The sequence below is a fragment of the Octopus bimaculoides genome, chromosome 5, assembly GCF_046866305.1.
Source record: "Octopus bimaculoides isolate indiv1 chromosome 5, ASM4686630v1, whole genome shotgun sequence".
Classification (NCBI taxonomy): Eukaryota; Metazoa; Mollusca; class Cephalopoda; order Octopoda; family Octopodidae; genus Octopus; species Octopus bimaculoides.
This window is the reverse complement of record NC_142932.1, coordinates 104,674,685-104,699,393: the sequence shown is the minus strand read 5'-3', so window position 1 is coordinate 104,699,393 and position 24,709 is coordinate 104,674,685. Positions and strand designations below refer to the sequence as shown.

The 24,709-nt window shown below is 38.5% G+C and overlaps 1 protein-coding gene across 2 annotated transcripts in view; it reads left to right on the top strand.

The window, feature by feature from the left end:
• LOC106874396 (uncharacterized) overlaps nucleotides 1–24,709 on the top strand; it is a 66,662-nt gene that overhangs the window by 1,620 nt on the left and 40,333 nt on the right. Inside the window, exons 2-3 of one of the 2 annotated variants that reach the window (XM_014922121.3) lie at nucleotides 6,112–6,303; nucleotides 11,043–11,135. In XM_014922121.3, coding sequence (XP_014777607.1) covers nucleotides 6,112–6,303; nucleotides 11,043–11,135 — 285 coding nt within the window. Of the gene's footprint in view, nucleotides 1–6,111; nucleotides 6,304–11,042; nucleotides 11,136–21,286; nucleotides 23,562–24,709 lie in introns of those variants that run through there. The other variant, XM_089352841.1, reaches the window with a different exon arrangement.

Sequence of the window (24,709 nt, the reverse complement as noted above, 5' to 3'; positions counted from 1 at the left end):
AGGAGCCATATGTAATTCAAAATGTAAATCATAAAATGAATTTTTATTTTTCAAAATGTAACAAAACTAACAGTATAATGGAAAATAATGTTTATTGTTGTATACTTCCACTTTATTTATATTTGAAATGATTTCTACTTTTTTTTTTTTTTAATTGCGGATTCAATCAGATCCTCACTACGACACCATGAACCTTTTGAAATTATATTTCAATCATGTAAACCACTTCAAATATTATTTTAGCAAGTTTAAAGTGATTTCTTTTGTGCTGTAAACCATTTACCATTTCTATGGTGAACCCCTTCTCTTAATGCTCTAAGCATGTGCTTATTTTGCTTAATGATTAATCTAGCGCTGAGGATACCCAAGATACAAATTATTTTAAAGCTATTAAAAATCCAACGTGAAAACTTGGGATGTTAATGAAAACCAAATACTAGTTTTTTTCAATTTTAATTTATTACATGTGCTGGTATTAATGTTATTCTTTTACTAGAGGGTACTTTGTTCTGTTTTTTTTTTTTCACTGCTTCCATAGATTCCCATGGCTCTGTTGCCATCCAATTTCATTATTATGAATTTGAATTGGGAGCATGAGTCAGAGTGAATTTTTCATTAGCTAATTACATAACCATGGGCACCACCCCTATGGATGTATTGCAGTTACTCTCTTGATAGAACTTGGTGATCCCGGCCATTGATTATCTAGGATTCCTCCACTGAGCCTCAGTGTGAGCAGCACCATTGGCTCAGTTGAGCTCTTCCACTATCTCTTCACAATATGCCATACTGCAGTCCTATGACTTCACCATTTCCCTGGCAGGGTGGCTAAACAGGTGCTATGCCTTGCCAAAGGGCAGCTTATAACTATGCAGGGTATGTTCATCACTCTGTGAGGTATTTCCAAGATATCTGCACACCCAAAGAGGGTCCTAAAATTTTAAAATTCAATTAATCTTTAATTTAATTAATCAGATATTATTAACTTTAACCTGTAACATAATTCTTTTACTTATTGTTTGGTTGTCATGGAATTATATGACCTCAAATACACAACAAAAATATCTTAATTCCATCTAATGAGTTCTATATGCAGCTGCTGCTGGAGAAGGTGGTCGATCAGGTCAGGGCTATGAGAGGGAAAGCATTTTTCTTTGCCAAAGCAAAACCACCACTTGTGTCCAAGCACTTCAATCTAACCAGTCCTTCAGATGACTCCTGGAATTGGTTTTCCCAAATTTCCATGCACAAAAACAATTGGTAAAATCAGCTGAAATAGATTTATAATACTATGTTACACACACACACACACACACACACACACACACACACACACACACACACAAACACACACACACACACACACACACACACACACACACACACACACACACACACACACATTTCAAATAAAATTAGTGTACATTAATCCCTGTTCACAGCGCAAACGGGAGTTCGGACGGCCCCTGTGCAAGGACAATCCGAATACAGACAGGTGTTGCAAAGAGTGACCAGTAGAGTGGAAATGGCACGAGACTGGGTTGTCATTGCCGAGTCAGATGTCTCGGAGGTGTTCCGTGAACTGGTCAGCCAAGCGGCGTCTTGCTTGCCCGATGTATAGAGAAGGGCAGAGAGAGCAAGAGATGCAGCAGATGACATTGGTAGAAGTGCAGGTGGAGGAGTCGGTGATATGATAGGGTTGATGATGGGTGTCAGTGAGGAGGATGGTGTTGGAGAGGTAAGGGCAAGTGTGGCAACATGGGCGAGAGCAGGTGAATGAACCGGGTTGGGAGGTTGGGTTAGAGAAGAAGCTGTGGACCAAGAGGTCTCGTAGGTTGTGGGCTTATTTGAAAGAGGGGAGGGGTTGGTTAGGGAAGATGTGCAAAGTGGAGGGGTCGGACTGGAGTCACCGGAAGGCTCGGAGAATGGTGCGTTGGATAGGTGAGGGGAAACGAGAGACGGTGGGGGTATTTATCTATGTTTGTGTGTGTGTGTGTATACACACACATACATATATACAGGAAATTGGAAATTTTCTGGTATTATTTGTTTATCATTACACATGTTCCATTTGCCGATAAGAATAACAAAGTTTTAAATGTTAGATAGACATGCAAGGAGTTTCCTACTTGGAATTCTTCAGGCAAAGAAATAATATAACGACATAATATAATACAGCTGAGATTTACCCAAATAGCTTACATAATATATATGTGTATATGTGTGTGTGTGTGTGTGTGTGTATGTACGTATATATATGTATACACACATACATACACACACATGTGTGTGTATGTATGTATGTATGTATGTATGTATATCATCATTGTTTAACATCTGGTCTCCATGCGCATACACATTCATATATAGATATATAGGTATGTGTGTGCATGTGTAAGTGTATATGTGTACATGTGTGTGTGTGCATACATGCATGTGTGTGTGTCTGTGTGCACATGCATATGTGTGTGTGTATGTGTGTATGTGTGGACTTTTTTCTTGACATCACATGTCAAACTAAGTATTACCATCATACAAAGGATATTGTTGATTTTCAGTCTTCCATTAAAAACATGTCTGGACAAGGAGAAATATTATCTTGCTTGTGAGAGTAACCTCAGGCATGTAGACTGAGGAAGGAAATAGGCAAGTGAGCATTCACCGCTAAAAAGCCAGAAGTGGGTAACTGATAGGTGGGGTTTTGAATAGGTGCATATATTTTCCAGAGGAAAAAGGGAGACACAACTGCATAGAATGGTTAAGAGAAGATTTATTGATATGTTAACATGTGTGTGTGTATGTGTGTGCATCATGTATACAGAATAATAGACAGGCCGTCATGAGAACAAAGTGTATGTGTATGCATAAGGAGAGATGTATTCATGTGTGTTAAGTACATATAAGAATAGCAATGAAGAGTCTATAGCCATTGAAATGAGAAGTTCATAGACACAAGGATGAGAATACCAGTCTCATAGTCAATTGTACATGGTAGTTGAAATACTGTATCAAGATGTTGCGGTCATGATGCTGAGCCGGTTGCAGGTACATGTTGTACGTGAAGTCGTGGCTGTGATGCTGCTACCTGGGTCACTTGGTACAGGAGTTGATGCAGGTTGTATATTCACTGTTGATCCATGTTGAAGTAATTCACGAACCGAGAAGTATTGGAACCTGGGCGAGTTGCCTGTTGAGCTGTGTATGTAGAGAGCTGATGTTGATGACATTGAAAACATGATGATGGCAAGGAAGAAGGAGACTACTGTAAAGCTGTTGAATGAAGTTGGTAAGTCTCAACGTGGCTGCTGTAGTGTCGTTACTGGAACTGGCTGTGTCTTGTGGGTCGGTGGCTTGACCTAAAAAGGTCTGGAACTGAAACTCCTGAATGACATTACAAATAACGTTTTTAATTTCCTTTTCTGATTATAATGCAGCTATTGCGTATCTTTCAACAGTTCCGCATTCTTTGGAATTAGCCTAGATAAACAATCTGCATGGCCAATTTTCTTAGAAGGAATGTTTTCCATTTGTCATAACAATTGGCGATACAGCAATGGTTTACTGAATGTTTGTATTTGCAAACAAGAAAAAATGTAATCAGTATATATCTGTTGTTCACTTTAACACAACACCTGGTTCTTGGGTCCCTTTAACTGAGTCTATTCTGTGGTAAGCATTAAGGCCAGGTCTCTGGTCATAAGATAACTTACTGCATCTTCGCTCCCAGTTAGGAGAGCATTGCTGTCATCTGACTTAGCAAAGTAAAATGGTAGGATTTGAGAGTGATTTGGCGACTATTTCTTTCAGGCTGAGAACTCACTTCCATACAGTTACCATTTTGTTGTTGTTATTGTTTAAATCCAGGCCAGCCTTGATCGTATTATGAAAGGTGATTGATCCAAGACTCTGCTGTTCTTTTCAGGATATCCATTGTATCCTTTCTTTTTTCATTTTGAGAGCATGTGATTTAAGATAAATTAAACTGCTATTTCTAGCAATTTGAGCAACCATATAGAGGCTCACTTGACGGCCTGAAGTCATCTTATTGAAATAGTGGTTATTTAAAGGTGGAATGGTGGGGAGGTGACATTTGAAATGAAATGTCTGATTGTTGATGCAAACTCAAAGGTTTGTCCTGCATTGTTGACATGGTAATTTCAAGCATTTCAAACTGTGGTTATCCTGTCTCATTGTTCTTGTTATCTAAGTGTTATTAATAGAATTGTTGTCACCTAGATAATTGGCTTCAATCTTCACATAGTCATCTCCTCTTCATTCTATTTTTCCTTCCCCTCATGTTTACAATTCACTACAATTTGTGAATGGGCCAACTTTCGACGTGTGCCCGTACTCTCTTTCTCCTCATTCAACAGCCTTTAACATCCCATTATTTTCAATGTCCATAACAGCAAATATGACACTGTCATTCAGCACACTTTTTTTCCCACAATGTCTCAATTCTCTCTAGTAATCTGCTTTGCAATCTCCAACACCTCATACCTCTGATCTTCATGTTAAAGAGCATTGATAAATCTCTTACTTTCTGCATCTTGCCTTGTTAAGTATAGCTTTCATCCAGCTACTTGGTATAGTTCTCTGCTGCCTCCTTTCTTGTAGCCTGTTTTAGCTTTTATGGCTCTCTCTACAATATATATATATATATATATATATAATCTTTTCTACTCTAGGAACAAGGCCTGAAATTTTTGGGGTGGGGGCTAGTTGATTAGACTGACCCCAGTACACAATTGGTATTTAATTTATCGACCCCGAAAGGATGAAAAGCAAAGTCAACCTTGGCGGAATTTGAACTCAGAATGTAGTGATGGGCAAAATACCGCTAAGCATTTCGTCCAGCATGCTAACAATTCTTATTTCTTTATTGCAAACAAAGGGCTAAACATAGAGGGGACAAACAAGGACAAACAAAGGGATTAAGTTGATTACATCGACCCCAGTGCATAAGTGGTACTTAATTTATCGACTCCGAAAGGATGATAGGCAAAGTTGACCTCGGCGGAATTTGAACTCAGAACGTAGTTACAGGCGAAATACTGCTAAGTATTTCATCCAGCATGCTAACAATTCTGCCAGTTTGCTGCCTTTGTGCATAAATATATAATGATAATGTGAACATTTGGATGGAAATTCATAAACACTTTAATGTATTGCTACACACGTTTCAACAAAGCACCTATTTTTTGACTGCTTTACCCATCCATAGGACATTACAAATAGGATTTGCAATATCCATAGATTTTAAGGAGAGCCGTTATTATATGTGTTCATTTCTTCAGGCATACATATATATATATGGAGAGAGAGAGGGAGAGAAAGAGAGAGAGGGAGAGAAAGAGAGAGAGGGAGAGAAAGAGAGAGAGGGAGAGAGATAGAAAGAGAGAGACCTAGATGTAAATCTTTATAGTATACAGTCTGATTTCTCACTGTCGTAGATTGTTTTTTATGTTTTTATTTTAATTTTCTATTAAACAAATATTAATTCCATTTGGTTGATTTGATTGAGATCTTTCACTGTTTCTTCTATATTTTGCCAACAATAAACAACTCTCCTATTTTTACTCATGAGGTTTGAATATACAAATAAAAGGATGCATTTTTTTTTTATTTATGGGTTTCAACCAAGTGGCTGTGGTCATGCTGGAGCACCACCGTGAAAGAATATAAAGCATGGAAAGAATATAAAGCTATTTTCAGTGTGATGCGGCAGAAACCAACCTAAAGACTAAGATTTCAATAACATGACTGATTGTAATATTGGTTTCAAATTTTGGCACAAGGCCAGCAGTTTTAAGGCAAGGGCAAAGTCAATTACACCAATCCCCCAGTGCTCCACTGGTACTTATTTTATCAACTCTGAAAGGATGAAAAGCATAGTTGACCTCAGTGGGATGCGAATTCAGAACACAAAGACAAATGAAATGTCACTTAACACTTTGTCCATCATGCTTATAGTTTTGCCAGTGTACCACCTTACACTGATTGTAATATTAATTCAATTGTGATTTTGGGATATTTTCTTCTTTTTTTTTGTCTCTGAGCTCTTAAAAATATTGTACCATTAATTTTTACACATGTATATCTATTGAATAGGCTGCCGATACTGAAGCAGATAACTTGGAAAGAAAGTACGGTACAAATGATGATGAAATGTTTAACAAAATACTACGTACCCATTCAGATGCAGCTAGTCAAGTTGACATGTCCACATTTTCAAGAAATGGAGAGATCTATCAGTTCACTACAAGTCATAACTCTTCCATGACAAACATGTCACAAATTGATGTGAGTATTGCTGTTAATTTAAAAATCAGTCTAAGTTCATACATAAGAACATAATATGGCATTTGGTGTTGATGGTTTCGTCAGTTACAAGATTATTCCCAAGATCCTTTGCAAGGTGCAAGAACAACATGTTATAACCACTTTATTGTGGTCTCATCAGATGTGTTTGGATCACTTGACCTTCAAATGACATACTCAGACACATGTATACAAATGCATGCACACACACACACACACACACACACACAAATGTACAGGCACATACATATATGTATGAATGAATTTCCATCAGTTTCACCAATAAGTATTCAGTTGTTTGATCAAGTGAAGTCCCTTTGGTTCAAACCCTCTTTTCATCGGTGGTCACTGATCCTACCCAGCCAAGCACAGTGGCTGAATCAGTTCAGGTTTTGATGGAGTGCAGCTCCCATTTCAGGGCCAGATTCATCCCTTCAGCGCTGCATCCAACTCAACCACATTGATGTGGTTGTAGTCATCTGCTTTCTGAAGCCAGGTCACGTCCTCCATTTTGACACCTCTGATTTCCAGTGCAGCCCCAATTACTATACTGTTAGCATCACACCATACGGTCCCATTCTCCAATTTGGGCACGTACCAGTTCTCTCTTACTGGGTCTTCTGTTCTTGTCCTCTCTAGGATCACCCACATCATCGCCACCATCTCCTCTCCCACTTTGTCTCCCCAGTTTTCCCTTTCTGCTTGTCTCTTAATGTATCTGCATGCTGTTCATAGCCAATTTGAGATTGAGTAGTGACCCACTAGCTTTCCACACATTGAGAATAGTTCTTTCCTGCTGACACTGGTACCCAGTTACAGGATCTCATTCCCCCTCCAAGACACCAACGAGCTTGTTTTATCTCTTTGAAGCTTGAACCCCAGTGCAGATCTTCCAACTATCAGCCTGAACTTCTTCAGATGACTTACAACCTCTGTGGCAGACGCTACAGTCTCATCTACCAAGATGTTTATATAGGAATTGGTGGCCCTTCTTATCCTGTCCACCTTTCCCAAGATAGACTTGAGCACTGTCGCCATGATCTTTGGCACAAAATTTAGCCTGAAACCCAGCCTAGTCAAACAGTATGCCTGGCCTGTATATCATACCAGCTGATACTGTCACAGTTTCTCGCTCATGGAGCTGCAAATATGCCAACTTCAAGTCCACAATCATTGCCACCCTTGTCATCTGTCTCCATTCGCGTAGCATCTCACTGCAGATGTCAGTCACCTCGCCACTCGTGAGTCATGATATAAGGCCAGTCATCTCTTAAATATCCAGTACTGGTCTGATTTTTCCCTTGGTTAGCTGCACCATTGCCATTAATGGTAGCACTCCACTCACCACCTCCTCCTTCCATGGGATAAGGACATCTTCCTTAATCCACCTCTCTACCTCTCCTTCATACTCACTCCTGGCATGACCTTTTAAGGTATGCTGGTAGCAGCTCAATCTGTTCTTCAGCATCAGAGGCTCTTCTTTACAGTGCTACTCTACCATCCACTGTTGACTGTCGAACACTGCCCGAAAATCTGTCCTCAACAGTGCTCCCTCTCATGTTGCAGACTCATGGCACATGATGCCCCAGCACCACCAAATGAAACCATGTCTCCACCAACACTGACACCTCCGAGGTGATCCCCATCACTATGTTCATTTTGTCTACCACATAGTCAATCATGCACCCTACCTGTCACACCTAATGTTTGCAGCTGCTTGCTCCACTGACGTCTGTTCATGGTGAGTGTGCCAAGCTGAAAGAGGTTGACCCTGATCTTACTTCCCCCACTTCCTCTCTCACCCTCCTTGTTCCGGTCAGGCCTCTTGACTGTTGATGTAACAGCCCTTTCCTTCTGGCTCATCTCATCCCCACACAGGTTATAGGTCTATAGTTTTTTTGGTTCATTTGTTTCTTCCTTTATTGGCAGTAGAAATGCAACACTATTAACTAGCCAAGAGGGTACCATATTAGTATGCTGCAAAGCATTGTTGTAAAGTCTAGTCAATAGTTCATGACTTTCTGAAAAAGCATTCAACCAGAAGTTAAGAATTTTATTTTTTGCTGGTGACTTCCATTTGCTTGATTTTCTGAGAGCAGTTCTTATATCCCCTACCTTGATACCCTCCCACTTTTGCTCTTCTAAGGAGGCTGAATCAATAGAGATTCTACCAATCCAAGGGGCTTTTTCTTCTGCCCAAATTTTACTTCAAAATTCCTGCACTTCTTTAGATGGGACAGATTTTACTGTAACTGATATTTTACCTATCTTCTTGTAAACATTTTTGGAATTATTTTTAAACATGTCCTTGAAGAACCTGGCATGCTTTCCATATTGTACTACGCTGGCAGCTTTAGCAAATACCTTTTGCTTGATAGTTTATATAGTGGTGTCGATGTCAAGTATGAATTTCATATACTTTTTCTTTAATTTTCATATTTTTGCTGATTTGATATTCTTGTCAGACTTAGAATTTTTTTTAAGCATTCTATGCCAGACCTAAGTATGTAAATTTGTTGTTGGATTTGCTCTTGCCAACTAGGCTTTTGTAATAATGTTTACATTTTCTATTTACATGCTCCAATTAATTCTGTGAGAGCAGATAGCAACCTATTGTCAAAGGTCACACAGTCTCTTTCCATGATACTTAACACTCAAGTATCAGTCTCAAAATCCCTGCTGTCCCCAATAGAGCAGTATTTTGAAAATGTTCTACCTGCATGTCAGTTACAATTTCTCTAATATATTTCTTCAATATCTTGGTTGCTAGTGCTCCCAGTGCACCTACAGCTACTGGGATGATAGTTAATCGATTGTTATTATTATTAATATTATACAATAGCTGGCAGAATTGTTAGCACACCAAACATAATGCTTAGTAGCATTTTGTCATTCTTTACATACTGAATTCAAATTCTGCCGTAGTCAACATTGCCTTTCATCCTTTCAGGGTCAATTAAATAAGTACCAATTGGGCACTGGGGTCAATTTAATCAGCTTATATCCTCCCCAGAAATTACTGACCTTGTGCCAAAATTTGAAACCATTATTATTATCACTATTATTATTATTATAGATGTCGCACAGTATACAATATTGTGGGGTTGTTGATTGAAGAACTTGTTCTTTCACGTCAACTGTGCTTATGACAATATTCCTTTGTTTCTTTTCTCCTTGTAATTCTGTCGTGATAATTCCTATCCACATTGCATCCCTTTTACGCACCACATTGTTTCCCCATAATCCGCTCCAGAACTCCTTGGTTTGATTTGCACCAGGAGCAACATTTTCCCCCATTGTCTCCTTCTAACGTTCAGAAGAATTGCTTTGGGTTATTTTTGAACAATCTGTTCTCCTCAAACTGCTTATTTCTGTTCACAAATCTTCTAATCTTCTGGCTTTTTGCCATGATCTTCTGTTTTAACTGCTCTGTTACTGCATCAAATCCATTCTTCGGTATTTTATATTTCTTCTCTAATTTTTCTTGGTTAGTCTTTTTCCAATTTTTCCACTTTCCTCTTAGCCATTGCTCAATTTTTCCTAGATCTTGCCTTGCCCGCATCATGTCCCTTTCAATGCATTGTTTCTACCATGGTTCTTTTGCTCCACCATTTTTTGTTCTTTTAAGTTGTAATTTCTCCTCAATAAGTAGCTCAGTAGCTCGGAGAAGATTCCTTGTTTATGTTATGTCCTCCATCTGGATGTATGGTATGACAATATTTATCTTTTGTGTTACTTTATTTAACATACTCCTATCTACCCTTTTCACATTCATGGGGATTTTTTTTTTCTGGAGCATTCATTATGTTGGTGAATCATCTTTGAATTTCAAGCAATTCATTATCTAGTTGGTTCATTTCCCTGCATGTCTGATCACTACAGTATCAAAGTTTACTGTATAACATTCCTGTTCCTCATTCCTAACAGTTCCATCAACATTTCCCTGTTCCTCCTGTCTACTCTTCTTTCTGCTTTCAACCCCTACCTCTCTGTTTTCAACTCCGACCATCCTTTGTAGCCCATCGACAGGGTCTCTCAGACTCTCACTAATCTGAGATATTTCTACTCCAGTTAAGTAACCGATCTTCCTAATCACTCTCACTTGGTCCATTAGTTTATTTTCTGACATTAGACACATGTCCTTTTCCATCCAAAATTTCAAGGTACGTTGGCCTACTCTGCGACTTCTTTCCAGCTTTGCTCTTTCATGACATTCAACTCTATCGTACTCTTCCTTTGACCACTTATATCTGTTTTTGTGCACACCATGTATGCGATCTGTTGTGACATCATGACTGTCTGAGACCAGATCACTGCCCCTGATATGCCTGGCTTCGGATGTGCCAGGCGAGAATCCTTCATCATGATTGGCTATAGCTCCATTCTCTCTGTTAATTCTTTCATTGTTGTGTTGCATCATGATTTCATGAGTCGTTCATGGGGTTCCCATGAGAGTTGTTATTGAGATCCCATCTCTCTCTTCCTCTCTTTATTTGTATATACATGCGCACATGTATGTACATACACATATGCATAAATAATGTACTTGCATTGAGATTATTATTATTATTATTATTATTATTATTATTATTATTATTATTATTATTATTAGTATTATTATCATTATTATTATTATTATTATTATTATTAGTATTATTATCATTATTATTATTAATATTATTATTATTATTATTATTATTGATTTTGTTGTTATTATTCAGATAATGGATTACAATAGTTACAACATCACAACTGTTAACCTCAGGAGTTGTAAACAGAAAATCTTAACACCATACCTACGCCTGCTAAAACTGGTAAATTTCTTTTTCACAATCAATATTTTTCACTTTTCTTTAATTTTCTTCTCTTCCTTTTTCCTCAATAATTGTTTACTCATCCTAAATCTATTGTAATTGAACGGATCTTTGAGTAGGTTTATGATTTAAGGTGTTCCGTCTATGATCATTCAGTCTTTATGTTTTTAGAACTATACCATAAGCACAGGCTTGGCTGTGTAGTAAGAAGTTTACTTCCTAAGCTCATGGTTCCAGGTTCAGTCTCATTGAATGGCACCTCGGACAAATGTCTTCTACTATAGCCCCTGGCCAACCAAAGCCTTGTAAGTGGATTAAGTAGATAGAAACTATAAGAAGTCCATTCAGTATACATACACATACACATATGTATGTGTGTGTGTGTGTGTGTGTATAATAATGGACTCACCTGTCATTAGACGACATATGAGGGTTCAACAGTTTCTTACTGAACAACCACACAGATGATTTGTTTATAGTGATCAAATGTTTGTGTAGACGTAAGCTCACTCCCTCCATCAAATGGACATTACTTGTACAGGTGCACCGGGGTGCCACATGTCAGATTCTGAAGCGATTGCAGAGAAACATGAAATGAAGTGCTTTGCTCAAGAACACAGAGCAACGCCCGGTCTGGGAATCGAACCCATGATCTAGCAATCGTGAGTGCAACACCTTAACCACTCAGCCATGTGCCTTCACACACACAGACATATATACACAAGATGGTATGAAAAAGTTCCTGTAGCACACCAACAGATGGCAGCATATGGCTGCATGTGCAGTGAGAGCTAGCAGTGATATTCATGAGGAAGTGTACCAAGTGACATTGCTGTGTTTACTTCACAAGTTGTGAAATTTAGGTTATTGTGATTGTGTGTAGGCTGTACTCTGTGATTTTGTCATGGACAGGAAGTTGGAACAAAAATCCAGCATGAAATTTTTGTGTTAGTTTGCTACAGAGACATTGAACATGCTTTGCTAATCTTATGGCAATGCGGCAATGGGTTGTACGCAATGTTTCAAGTGGCTTAGGCCCTTCCAATGTGGAAGAACATCCCTGGAAGACAATGAGCGATCTGGAAGACAATGAGCGATCTGGAAGACCTGCCATGAGTATCACCCCCCAGGAATGTGGTATTGTAGGTTCAATCCTACTGCACAGCACCTCATTCATGTTTCTTGTACTATAGTTCCAAATTGAACAATGTCTTGTGAATAGAATTTGTTTGACGGAAAGTGTATGGAAGCCTATAATATATATGTATGTGAATATATAAGCATTACATTTGGCAGAGTAATCTCAATGCTGAAGGGTTAAGCAATTCTTATTACAGAATCAGTTTGACAGTACTGCTTGGCTGGTACACATGCCGCTGGCACATAAAAAGCACCATTCAAGCATCGTCAATACCAGTAGCACCTGACTGATCCTGTGCCAGTGGCATGTAAAAAGCACCATTCAAGCGTGATTGATGCCAGTACCACCTGACTGCCCTTGTGCTAGTGGCACGTAAAAAGCACCCACTACACTCTTGGAGTGGTTGGTGTTAGGAAGGGCATCTAGCTGTAGAAACTTTGTCAGATCAGATTGGGGCCTGGTGCAGCCTTCTGGTTTGCCATCCTTCAGTCAAACTGTCCAACCGATGCCAGCATGGAAAGCCGACATTAAACAACGATGATGTTCATGATGATGAAAGCATCTATTTACATACAAATATACACAGAAAAATAAATACATACCCACACTCAGATATACACACACACACAAACACACACACACACAGATGCACATAAATACGTATTCATAACTGTAACTAAACTAGTAGTACATGAGAATAAATCTTACTTCTTTTCACCAGTGTATGTGAACTTAGCTTCAATCAATTCGACATGAATTACAAAAGATATTTTTTTTAAGGGAGTTGCTTAGATACAATGTGTTTGTACATAAAAAACGTGATATAAAAAAATAATACTGAATATCAATGCAAGCACTGATTGCTCGGCACAGTAACCAAGGCGTACAGTTAATAGTTTCATGAATATCAAGCTACAAAGATTACTATTGCTTTTGTGCTATAGCAGAAAACACATTTTCCTACATATATATATATATTTCTCATTGGACACATTTCCTACGTATATATTGGACACATTAGACACATTTTCCTACATATATATATATTTCTCTCTCTCTCTCTCGCCTCCCCCCATCTCTCTCTCGCTTCCCCCCATCTCTCTCTCGCCCTTCCACCCCATCTCTCTCTCTCCACACATATATATATAAGTGTGTCACCATGCAATAAGTGCATCACCATGCACTTGGGGAGGAAAAACCCAGCCTTTACATACTCCCTGAGTAACACCAATCTCAAGAAGTCTTCTAGTGTATGTGATCTGGGTATTATTATAAACAGCGATCTGCGTTGGAGAAACCACATCTCTAAGATTGTCATGAAGGCTGAGGGTGTCCTAGCATCACTCAGTAAAACCTTTGTCAACCACTCTCCAGCTACCTATTTAAAACTGCATATGAAAGTGGCACAGCCACACTTAAGAATTTGCATCACCAGCCTGGAACCCCTATCTTGCTCAGCATCTCAATCTCCTGGGAACAGTTCAGAAACATGCAACAAAATGAATATTCGCAATCAGGCATCTACCGTACTCTGAATGTCTTGCTTTCCTGAGCAGGGACACATTAAAGCTCAGATGTCTGAGAACTGACAAGGTAGACATCCACAAGATTATTCCCCCATCTTTCCAACAACAACCTTGGGCACCTTTTTGAATTCCATATGACAAACACTGGACATGCTTACAAAATCAAAACCAACATAACACCCATGACTTTTGAAAACAGTTTTTCATGCTCAGAATTGCTGAAGCAAGGAATAAACTACCCACGTCAGTCGTTAGCTGTCAAGACATGACATGCTTCAAAATTTCCATACTTCCTGAAATCCACCAACAGTACACCTGATGACTTTTTTTGTTCTTAGTTGCAGTGCACTTGAGCACTGTAAGCAACAATTTCTTTCATGTATGATAAAAAAAATATATACATAGATCTATATATATGCATATATATATATATAGGAGACCAAAAGTGTACGTACACTGCTATATGTATATATAAAAAAAAAAACAAAGCGAAAAATGGAACAAGCACGTAACAGGTAACTACATCACATCCAGACAGTTAGACAATACAAAAAAGGACAGGAAAAAACAAGGATGGGTCATTCGGAGCTTTCTTTCTATAGTCAAGTTCTAGATTGTCGCTGCAGTGATATTCGAGACTGCTCCAGTCTGGCTGGCCCCAAGAAAATCTAAGCTAAGAGCACTAGATTCTTTGGAAGAAAGCAAGTGAATGTATACGAAAACAAGGACGATAAAAATGGAGAAATGGTATACAATTACAAACACAAACAGGACATAAACAACAATATGTGTGTGTGTGTGTATGTATATAAGTATATGGAGGATTGCATAACCGGATTGTTACTTAACACTTTGTTGAATCCCTTGCGCAAAACCAGTTGGCAAGATTGGTTATAATGGATATATAATACTGTACATTTCACATGATATATATATATATATATATATATATATATATATATATTTATTTACATACAAACAATAAATCAAATAAAGAGATACAATTGACAACCTAACAATTTATTTATATTCTTGTCTACTCTAGGCACAAGGGCCTGAAGTTTTTCGGGAGTGGGGGCAGTCGATCAGATCGACCTCAGTACGTAACTATTACTTAATTTATTGATCCCAAAAGGATGAAAGGCAAAGTCAACCTCGGTGGAACTTGAACTCAGAATGTAAAGACGGACGAAATACTGCTAAGCATTTTGCCCGGCATGTTAACGTTTCTGCGAGCTCGCTGCCGTAAGAATTTATTTATATTATAATATAAAATAATATACTATGAATATAATATAAGATAACATAAAAAATTATTAAAAAATAAAAAAGGCAACAATTTGTTTTGACTTATATACATTATTTGATTTATAAACAATTCCTCTCCATGTATATAAGTCGCTTCAGGGTTTTGGTTCAAAAGACAAATGAAATTCTGTGTGAAAGGACAGCCAGATTGCAAAAAAAGAAAGGTCCATTTTAGTAATAATTATAATTATATATTATTTATATAATGATACATAGTTATTATTTATATAATGATATATAGTTATATAATAATACATAGTTATTATCAAAAAGGACTTATGTGTGTTTCTCTTCCCTGTAATTTACAGCCTTTGAGTTTGTTTACAAAATTCATAAATATATGTACGAAACTAAAATTATCTATACATTAAATTTGGCTGAAATTAACAGGTGGGCTATGTGGTCGAATTGGATGTGTACGGAGGCACGTAAGCATTGATGTTGTATGCAATTCCCAGTGGTTCAGCTCATCTTTTTCAGTCAATTGTTTAGGTTTAGTCATCCTAAATGGAGCATATATTATTATATAGATAATATATGATTATAGTTCTTGTTAAAAAGGACCTATGTGTGTCGCTCTTCTCCGTAATTTACAACCTTCGGGTTTGTTCATAAAATTTAGAAATATATACATTAGACTAAAATTATCTATACATTAAATTTGGCTGAAATTGATGGGCAGGCTATATGGCTGAATTGGATACATATGGAACCATGTAAGTGTAAGAACGACCGTGCAAACCCAAAAGGAGAAATGGTGACGAATGAAAAACAGGGCTCCTTTTATTAAACACGTCACACGGTTGAACACAAAAATATATCAAATGATATATATATGTTATACTTCGATAACATAGAGAATTCGTAAATGCCAGTAAGATACAAGATAGGACACAACTGATAAAGATGAATAACAGTAATATTTATTGTAGCATTAAAATGTATGTCTGTGTGTGAGTGTGAACGCGACATAATGTAAACACAATAAAAGACAGGCCGTCATGTAAAGAAAAGAGTGTGTGTAAGTGATACATGTATGTGGGTACGAGAGATACACAGTATTGAATATGAGTCAGTAACACGTATAAGGATTTAAGGTACCCAGTTCTTAGAGTACACAGTGGTAAGTGTCTGTATAAGAAGTTAAGGCGTGTGTGGCAGAGCGATCACTAGTTGTGATGTTGTGGCTTCTATGCCAAGCCGGGTTCTTGAGTACAGATGTCCTTCGCAGGCTGATTTCTTGGCTGTTATTTCGTGGTGAGGCGAATCACACAAACAGGATCGAAGAGAGAAGTTCTACGGTAGTTTGGTTAACTGTTGGTAGCTGGTGTACGTAGAAGTCATGTTGACGCTGGCGGGGACGATGCTGGTAGTCGTAGTGTCGTATTGACACTGGCGGCAATGCTGGTAGTCGTAGTTGAATGATGGTGTTGATGTCGTCGCTGGAAACTGGTTAGCTGTGTTACGCGTGTGTGGCCGCGGTCAGATCTAGGCGATCTGGGGCGCGACGAATTGGCGGGTATAATTTAGTCTATTTATAGCTGAAAGTAGGCTCCACAGAAGCATTAGAAAAACACTATCACGTGACCTTACTAGGGGCTGTGATTGGTCGATTTGCGTTCTGGCGGGAATGGTACGAGGCAGTTGCCGCTTCAAATAATAATCAGTCATGTGATAGATACAGTAGGCTGCTCTCTACTACGCCCGAACTTGAATATATTTATAACAGTGGGAGAAGATGGTTTGTTTGTATATAATGGCGATAGGTAGTTTCACTACATAAGTGTTGGATGTTGTATTCAATTCCCAATGGTTCAGCTCATCTTTCTCAGTCAATTGTTTAGGTTTAGCTGCTCTAAATAGAGCATATATTATTATGTAAATAATATATAATTATAGTTATTTTATATATAGATATATGTATGTGAGTGTACATTTTTGTATGTATGTGTGTATACATGTATCTATTTATCTATCTATATATCTAGATATATATATATGTGTGTGTGTGTGTATATATATATATATAAATAGATAGATAGATATACATATTTATACGCACACACACACACACACAAACACACACGCACATATATATATATAAATATACATGCATGCATATATGAGTATGTATGTGTGTATATAAATATATATATATATATATATATATATGTATATATATAATGATTCAGTTAGGTGTTAAATAACCACCTAAGGGATATTAAATACCTAAGAACTTACTGGATATTTACTTATACAAATAACATTGTTATTAACTAATGCTCATAACAGATAGGTAAAGAATAAACAATCAGTTTATCAAAATATTAAGAAATATTCAGCAACAGGACTGTCACGTTATGTTGGCAAATAATCTTTACTCCAAGGTACTGTGGCTGAATGTCGCTTGCTGTGAGATTTACAAACAGTAATTTTCTAATTTATAGATCAGTGACTAGTTGTCCCTTTGAAAACTATATATTTCAAAAGGGGAATTTGGCAGTGCTGCCTCTAGCTGAACAATTATTCTGTGCTGATGAAGGGAAATAACCCGGAAATCATGAAACAGATATTGTTTTGAGCTGAGTGGGAGTACTAGATTCCCCTGTTCAAAAATATGACACAGATCGTGTTGTATAGCCAGCTGAAGACGATGTCTCCTGGGGCTATATTACAGCAACATTTGTCCTAAACCAGGACTGCCGTGTTATGTTGGCAAATAATCTTTACTCCAAAGTACTGTTGCTGAATATTTCTTGTTGAGATTTACAAATAGTAATTTTCATGTAATGCGACCTTTAAATAATATATATATATATATATATATATATATATATATATAACTCTTCGAAACGCCGGTGTTTTAATGGTGGCAGCTGATGAAGGATATGTTCTCTATGTGGCCTGCTTGTTTTTTGTACTTTGTTTATCATTTTGTCCATGTTCTTTTGCAACGTCATGTACCCAGATATGTATCTATATGTACATGTAGATGAAGGTATGTACATACATGTACATATATATGCATATACTCATATCTTGTGAGAAGAGGTGAAGTGTATTTGGGGAAGTATGGGGTCAGGTGTATCAGAGAAGAATAATATTTTGTGAGGAGACTAACTCGATGCAGTTCAGAATACAAAATGATTCAGTCTCTATACAAACAGCCTCAGAGTTTGAGAAGGTGATGAGAGAGAAAGCTACAAGGAGTTACATGCACTGAAGGAAGTTGCTGAGAATGATGAACTTCAGAAAGCAGTGAGGAGAGATAGTTATCTTCATATGTTGTGTGAGAGATAGTTAAACAACTAACTGCTGGTGGATGATGGTGTTTAAAGAGTGGCAGAGAAAAGCAGCTTCATTTAGAGGAATTAGAGAAAGAGAGAGACACAGAGAAAATGAGAGAGGGAGAGAGAGAGAGTTTGAACTGAAGTAAACAAGTAAGAGAGCTGAATAGTAAAGAGAGTGGATTCTAAGTAAATATAAACCCATCATTCAGGGAGATGGAAAGAGTATAGCTCTTGCTTTACATATATAATTACATACATACATACATACATACATACATATATATATATATACATATATGTATATGCATATATATATTTATATGCATGTAATTATGTACATGTGTGTATACATACATATATATATATATATATATATATATATATATATATATATATATATATATATATACACACATACATACACATAAACACAGATGTGTACACACATATATCTATGTGTGTGTGTGTGTGTGTGTGTACTGTGAGTGTCTGTTTATATTAATGCAAATCAGGCATCAGATAAAAGCTGAAATGTGTCTTTGTACCCGGAGAAGTGAACTTAGTTATTAATTAAGATCAATAAAATACCAGACAAAGTGTTGAAGGGGTCAATATAATTGATTAAAAACCATAGAATATGTTGTACATTATGATCTCGATTCAAAGAGACAGAATCTAATGAAAGAGTACTGTACCGTACATTAGTGTGCCTTGGTAGCATAAATCTTATTTTTGCTAATTATTTTTGGTACCTTTGTAGTTATATACATCTACCCTCTCACCTTCTGGCCCTTAATATTGGAGAACATTCAAAATGTGACAGCTGGCATGAAGGAGCTTAAATGAATATCAGTTCTTCGTTGGTCCTCATTTGGGGCTGAGCTGACTGGGGTAACATAAAATGAAATGATTTGTTTGAGGAAAAGACCTAATGCACTGCTTGCTCCTGGAATCAAACTTATTTCCTTATGATTATGAGATCCGTAACCACTAATCCACTAATCCACATACCATTGTAGTAAAAAGGTAAAAAGAATATATATAACAGAAACAAGGCACTCATGTCAGTGACACCTAAGAGGCACCTGTGCCAGTGACACATAAAAGGTCTCGCCTTCTTCAGTTTGATCTAATTCTTTTATTCTTTTATTCTTTTACTTGTTTCAGTCGTCTGACAGTGGCCATGCTGGAGCAAAGCCTTTCGTCAAACAAATCAACCCCAGGACTTATTCTTTGTAAACCTAGTACTTATTCTATCATCCTCTTTTGCCGAACCGCTAAGTTACTAATCCACATGCCATTGTAGTAAAAAAGTAAAAGAATATATATATAACAGAAACAAGGCATTCATGCCAGTGACACCTAAGAGGCACCTGTGCCAGTGACACATACAAGGTCTCGCCTTCTTCAGTTCAATCTAATTCTTATTTCTTTATTGCTCACAAGGGGCTAAACATTGAGGGGACAAACAAGCACAGGCAAAGGGATTAAGTCGATTACATCGACCCCAGTACGTAACTGGTACTTTATCTATCGACCTCGAAAGGATGAAAGGCAAAGTGGACCTTGGCGGAATTTGAACTCAGAACGTAACACAGACGAAATACCACGAAGCATTTCGCCCGGCGTGCTACCGATTCTGCCAGCTCGCCGCAGTTCAGTCTAGTTCTTTTACTTGTTTCAGTAATCTGACTGTGGCCATGCTGGAGCACCACCTTTATTCGAACAAATCGACCCCAGGATTTGTTCTTTGTAAGCCTAGTACTTATTCTATCATTCTCTTTTGCTGAACTGCTAAGTTACAGGAATGTAAACACACCAACATTGGTTGTCAAGCAATGGTGTGCAGGGACAATCACAGACACACAAACATACACACACACACACACACGCACACATATAAATATACATAGGCACAGGAGTGACTGTGTAGTAAGTAGCTTGCTTACCAACCACATGGTTCTGGGTTCAGTCCCACTGCATGGCACCATGGGCAAGTGTCTTCTACGATAGCCTCGGGCCAACCAAAGCCTTGCAAGTGGATTTGGTAGACGGAAAATGAAAGAATCCCGTCATATATACATATACATATGTATATGTTTGTGTGTCTGTGTTTGTTCCTCCGCCATCACCTGATAACTAAATGTTGGGGTGTTTACGTCCCTGTAACTTAGCGGTTCAGCAAAAAAAATTGATAGAATAAGTACTAGGCTTACAAAAAATGATGCGCCTTGACGATTCACTAATAATGCCCCAAAATCTAATGGAGCGTGTAAAATGGTAAATATCTTTAAGTAAAAGCATCAGACCTGCAGAAAAGCATTAATGTAATCACTTGACAAAGGATATGCATGGTAATGGAGGCAGACTTCAGATTCATAGATCTTATAATATCATAATATCTTATGAATATGAAAATGTCCTCGCAAATGAACTTGTGAGATGCAGAAACATATGTCATGATACACTAATAAAGCCAATAGATATCAATCTACCAGAAATTTTCGCTATTTTATACACACACACACACACACACACACTCATAGTCTAACCCATGAAAACAGACGTTAAACGATGATGATAATGATGATGATGATGATGATGATGATGATGATGGTGATGATGGTAATTTACATATCTATCTATCTATCCATCCATCTATTTTTGTATCTATCTATCTATCTATCTATCCCTCCATCCAGCTGTCCATCTGTCTGTCTTTCCATCTATCAATCCATCCATTCACCTGTCTGTCTATCACTATCTATCTTTCCATTCATCCAGCCGGCCAGCCAGCCACCTATCTACCTACCTACCTACCTATGTGCGTACCTACCTTCCTACCTACCTGTCTGTCTGTCTGCCTGTCTGTTCATCTATCTATCTATCTATCTATCTGATCTGGACGGATGCTAGTCGCATCGGCTCGCAAGTAAGTTGGCCTTTTATATGTCAAAAATTTTGCAGTTTTAAAATAATTTTTGTGGAAGAGGTGTATAAGTCTATACACTTCGACCCTATTGGGTTTTTGTAATAGGAAGTGGCTCCTTCTGGAGTTTATTTCCAAAAGTTTTTGATTTCTCTCCGGCTTATTTGCCATATTTAGTAAAAGAAATATGGCTAGGCCTTCACACGTGGTCGATTTGCCTCTAACAGCAGGCAAGGAGACTGACCAACAAGTCGTTCCGCATGAACGAACACAAAACGTAGAGACCAGGAATGCTGCGTTTACTACTACTGCCTTCACCACCTCCACTACCACCATTACGACCGCCACCAACGACAACAAAACCAAAACCACTACTACCACCGACATCGCAGCCACCACTACCACCAAGAACAACAATAACAAAAAGAACAACAACAACTCCACTCCTCTTTTGTTCCTTTCACCACAGACAACGGAAGGAGAGAAAGAGAAGAGCATGATGGCCAAACAATTTGCTCAAATACGCCTGAACGCCGAAGAAAATTATGAAAAAAATTTCCCGCCACTTCGTAACTCATATGAAGGTCAGAGGAGTACACAAGAAGAAGGTCACCCATCTGCCACAACAACAACACCTACCAGCATCACAACCGCCAACAACAACACTAATACAGCAACAGTCACCTCTGTCATCAACACCAGCACCACCAACAACAATAACAAGATCAAAACAAACTTCGCCGAGGCGATAAGGGAAAAAACGACCGTAGTATCTTTTACTGCACAGCAGATAAAAGATACAAAGGCTTTACTTACGAAAGAAAATGACGAGGTGCGGATCAACATACCACAAGACATTTTAGAAGACACAAACAAAAAGACAATTATTTATAAAATTTTAAACTCGAAAACAAAAAAACCAGAAAAAGCAAGCACGGAAAAGATCGAGAAATGCTTGAGATCTGTATGGCAATATAAGGATTATGTAACTTGGTGGCATAAATTTGCCCATGTGCAAGTTATTTTTCAAAGTGAAGAGTTAGCGAAACGATTCTCAACGCTAACTCTTAAGACAGAAGAGTTAACAATGATACCGAGTTACCTTGGTCAGAGGGTAACAAGGGTTATCATAAAAAATATTCCTCCCACGGTAGACACACTATGGATAACATCAGCCGTATGTGTCGATATGGAGGAAGTTGATATATTGCAAATTAATGTTTCTGAAAAGCAACAGTGGGTGGGTAAAAAAATGGAGATCCTTCTCCATATTACCCAGGAGTCACTAAATAAAATACCCACCTACATAAAGTTACCATCAACGCAAAGGCTGTATATAGTGGTGGAAGGCAGACGACCACGCTGTTATATATGTGGCAGTGAAGCTCACTTCCAAAAGGACTGCAATTCTGCCACGAAACAACAACAACAGCCACGGGAAAACCAAAAACCCAAAACACCAGCATTATTACCCACACCACCGTATGCACAACTGATCAAGCAGCTATATGCGAAAACGAAAGAACGGCAACAACGAACAAACCAACCCAACCAAACAACACCACCACCTGAGTCAAAAACAGAAACAACACCACCAACAACAACTAAAGACAGACCAACACCAACACCAAGAACAACAACCAAGAAGACAACCACTGAGAACGAAGAAAAGACCAATACTACTCCCAATTCCCCAACAACACACACACCACACACCACAACACCATCGACAAACACACAAATAGAACCAAATGCTTTGCCTTTACCCCCTTCTGATTCGTCAGACATTTCGTCTAACGATGAAAGTTCTACAGAATGGCAAATAGCCACAGGAAGTAAAAGAAAAAGATCAAAAACAACCCCAAAATTAAATGCATGCAAAGCAGGGAAATATGTAACCGCTGAAAGCCCCTTGCACAAACAAACCAGCACCAACATCACAAAAACACACACAATGCTATCAGCGATAGACACAACAAACACAAAATTAATGGACTACATCATATCGCAAACAAACATTTCTGAAGATAATTATAAGCTTAACAATCATCCACGCACTACACCACCGAAACACATCAAAATAGTTCACATCACACAAACGCAGCACCACACACTCAAAACCCTCTTTCCAAATGCGGTTGGGGGGGTTCCAAAAATATTTATCAAAGAAACTCTTCAAAAACCTCATCCAAGATACTTCAAAAGAAGAGGAAGCTAAAACTTTCGAAACAAGTAAGTAACCTTCTCTTTTGTCTCTTTTACTGTCGTGTATGAAACACAAATTTCGACTTCAACTATGCTTAAATTAGGTTGTGTAAATGTACGTGGCTTGGCGTCAGCTTGGAAGCAAGGTTACCTTCTAGATGACATCAAGTCACAGAACATAGAAATCATGGCTATCAGTGAAACCAGACTCAGTAACCCGCGGGCCCTCAAGTCCATGTTTGGTGGACATTTCGACATTTATTTTTCTCCCCTGTCTGCCAAACATGGGTGGTGGTGGTGCCAACGTGGACTTGGACAAACCGCGTCGGATCGTCGAGATCGTATCTAGATAGAGTTCTATGTAGGACAGTGGATAGAGATAGTGTAGGATGTCCACAATTTAAAATAGTCAGCTACACAGATCACAAGTTTGTGACGTGTACGCTCGACTTAGATAAGACACATAGGCAGGGTCCCGGTTACTGGAAACTGAACGCTTCGCTCCTAGCGCGGCAGGTTTACAGGAACCGGATTAGCGAATTAATTAAGAGGGCGTTAACAGGAGCCATCATTAACAACCGCTGGTGGTTTGCCCTGAAAATGGCAATCAAATCGGAATCTATTAGGTTTAGTAAAGAACTAGCGATAGATCGAAATAGAGGGAGACTTAGTTAAGAAACTAGAAGAGGCACTTACAACTGGCAGCGCAACCAACGTTTTGGCTGCGAGGATGGCCCTCGACCAACACCTCAACGCCAAACACGAAGGCTGCGTCGTCAGAGCTAAAATGCGTGCCTTAAGGAACGAAGGGATCGAAGCTGCGCAAGAAGCCCGGGTGGCGGAGGCGCAACGCGGTAACAGAGCCACCAGTCGGTCTCTAATCGATGAACAGGGATGTAGTCTGCTCGAACCCAAAAGGATGTGTGGGGCCTTTCAACAGCACTTTGCTCGACTGTTCGGTGCGAGCGGTGAGTCGGAACGCAGGATGGACTTCACTGCCTACCTGCCCGGCCTGCCGCGGCTCTCGACGGGAGAGGCAGAGTGTTGTGAGGGTCCCATCACAGCTGCTGAAGTAAGGGATGCTATGGCGGGCTGCGCGAGGGATAAGTCACCTGGATTGGATGGTCTACCCTACGAGCTGTATTGTCAAATGCCAGACTTGTTTGGCGACCTCT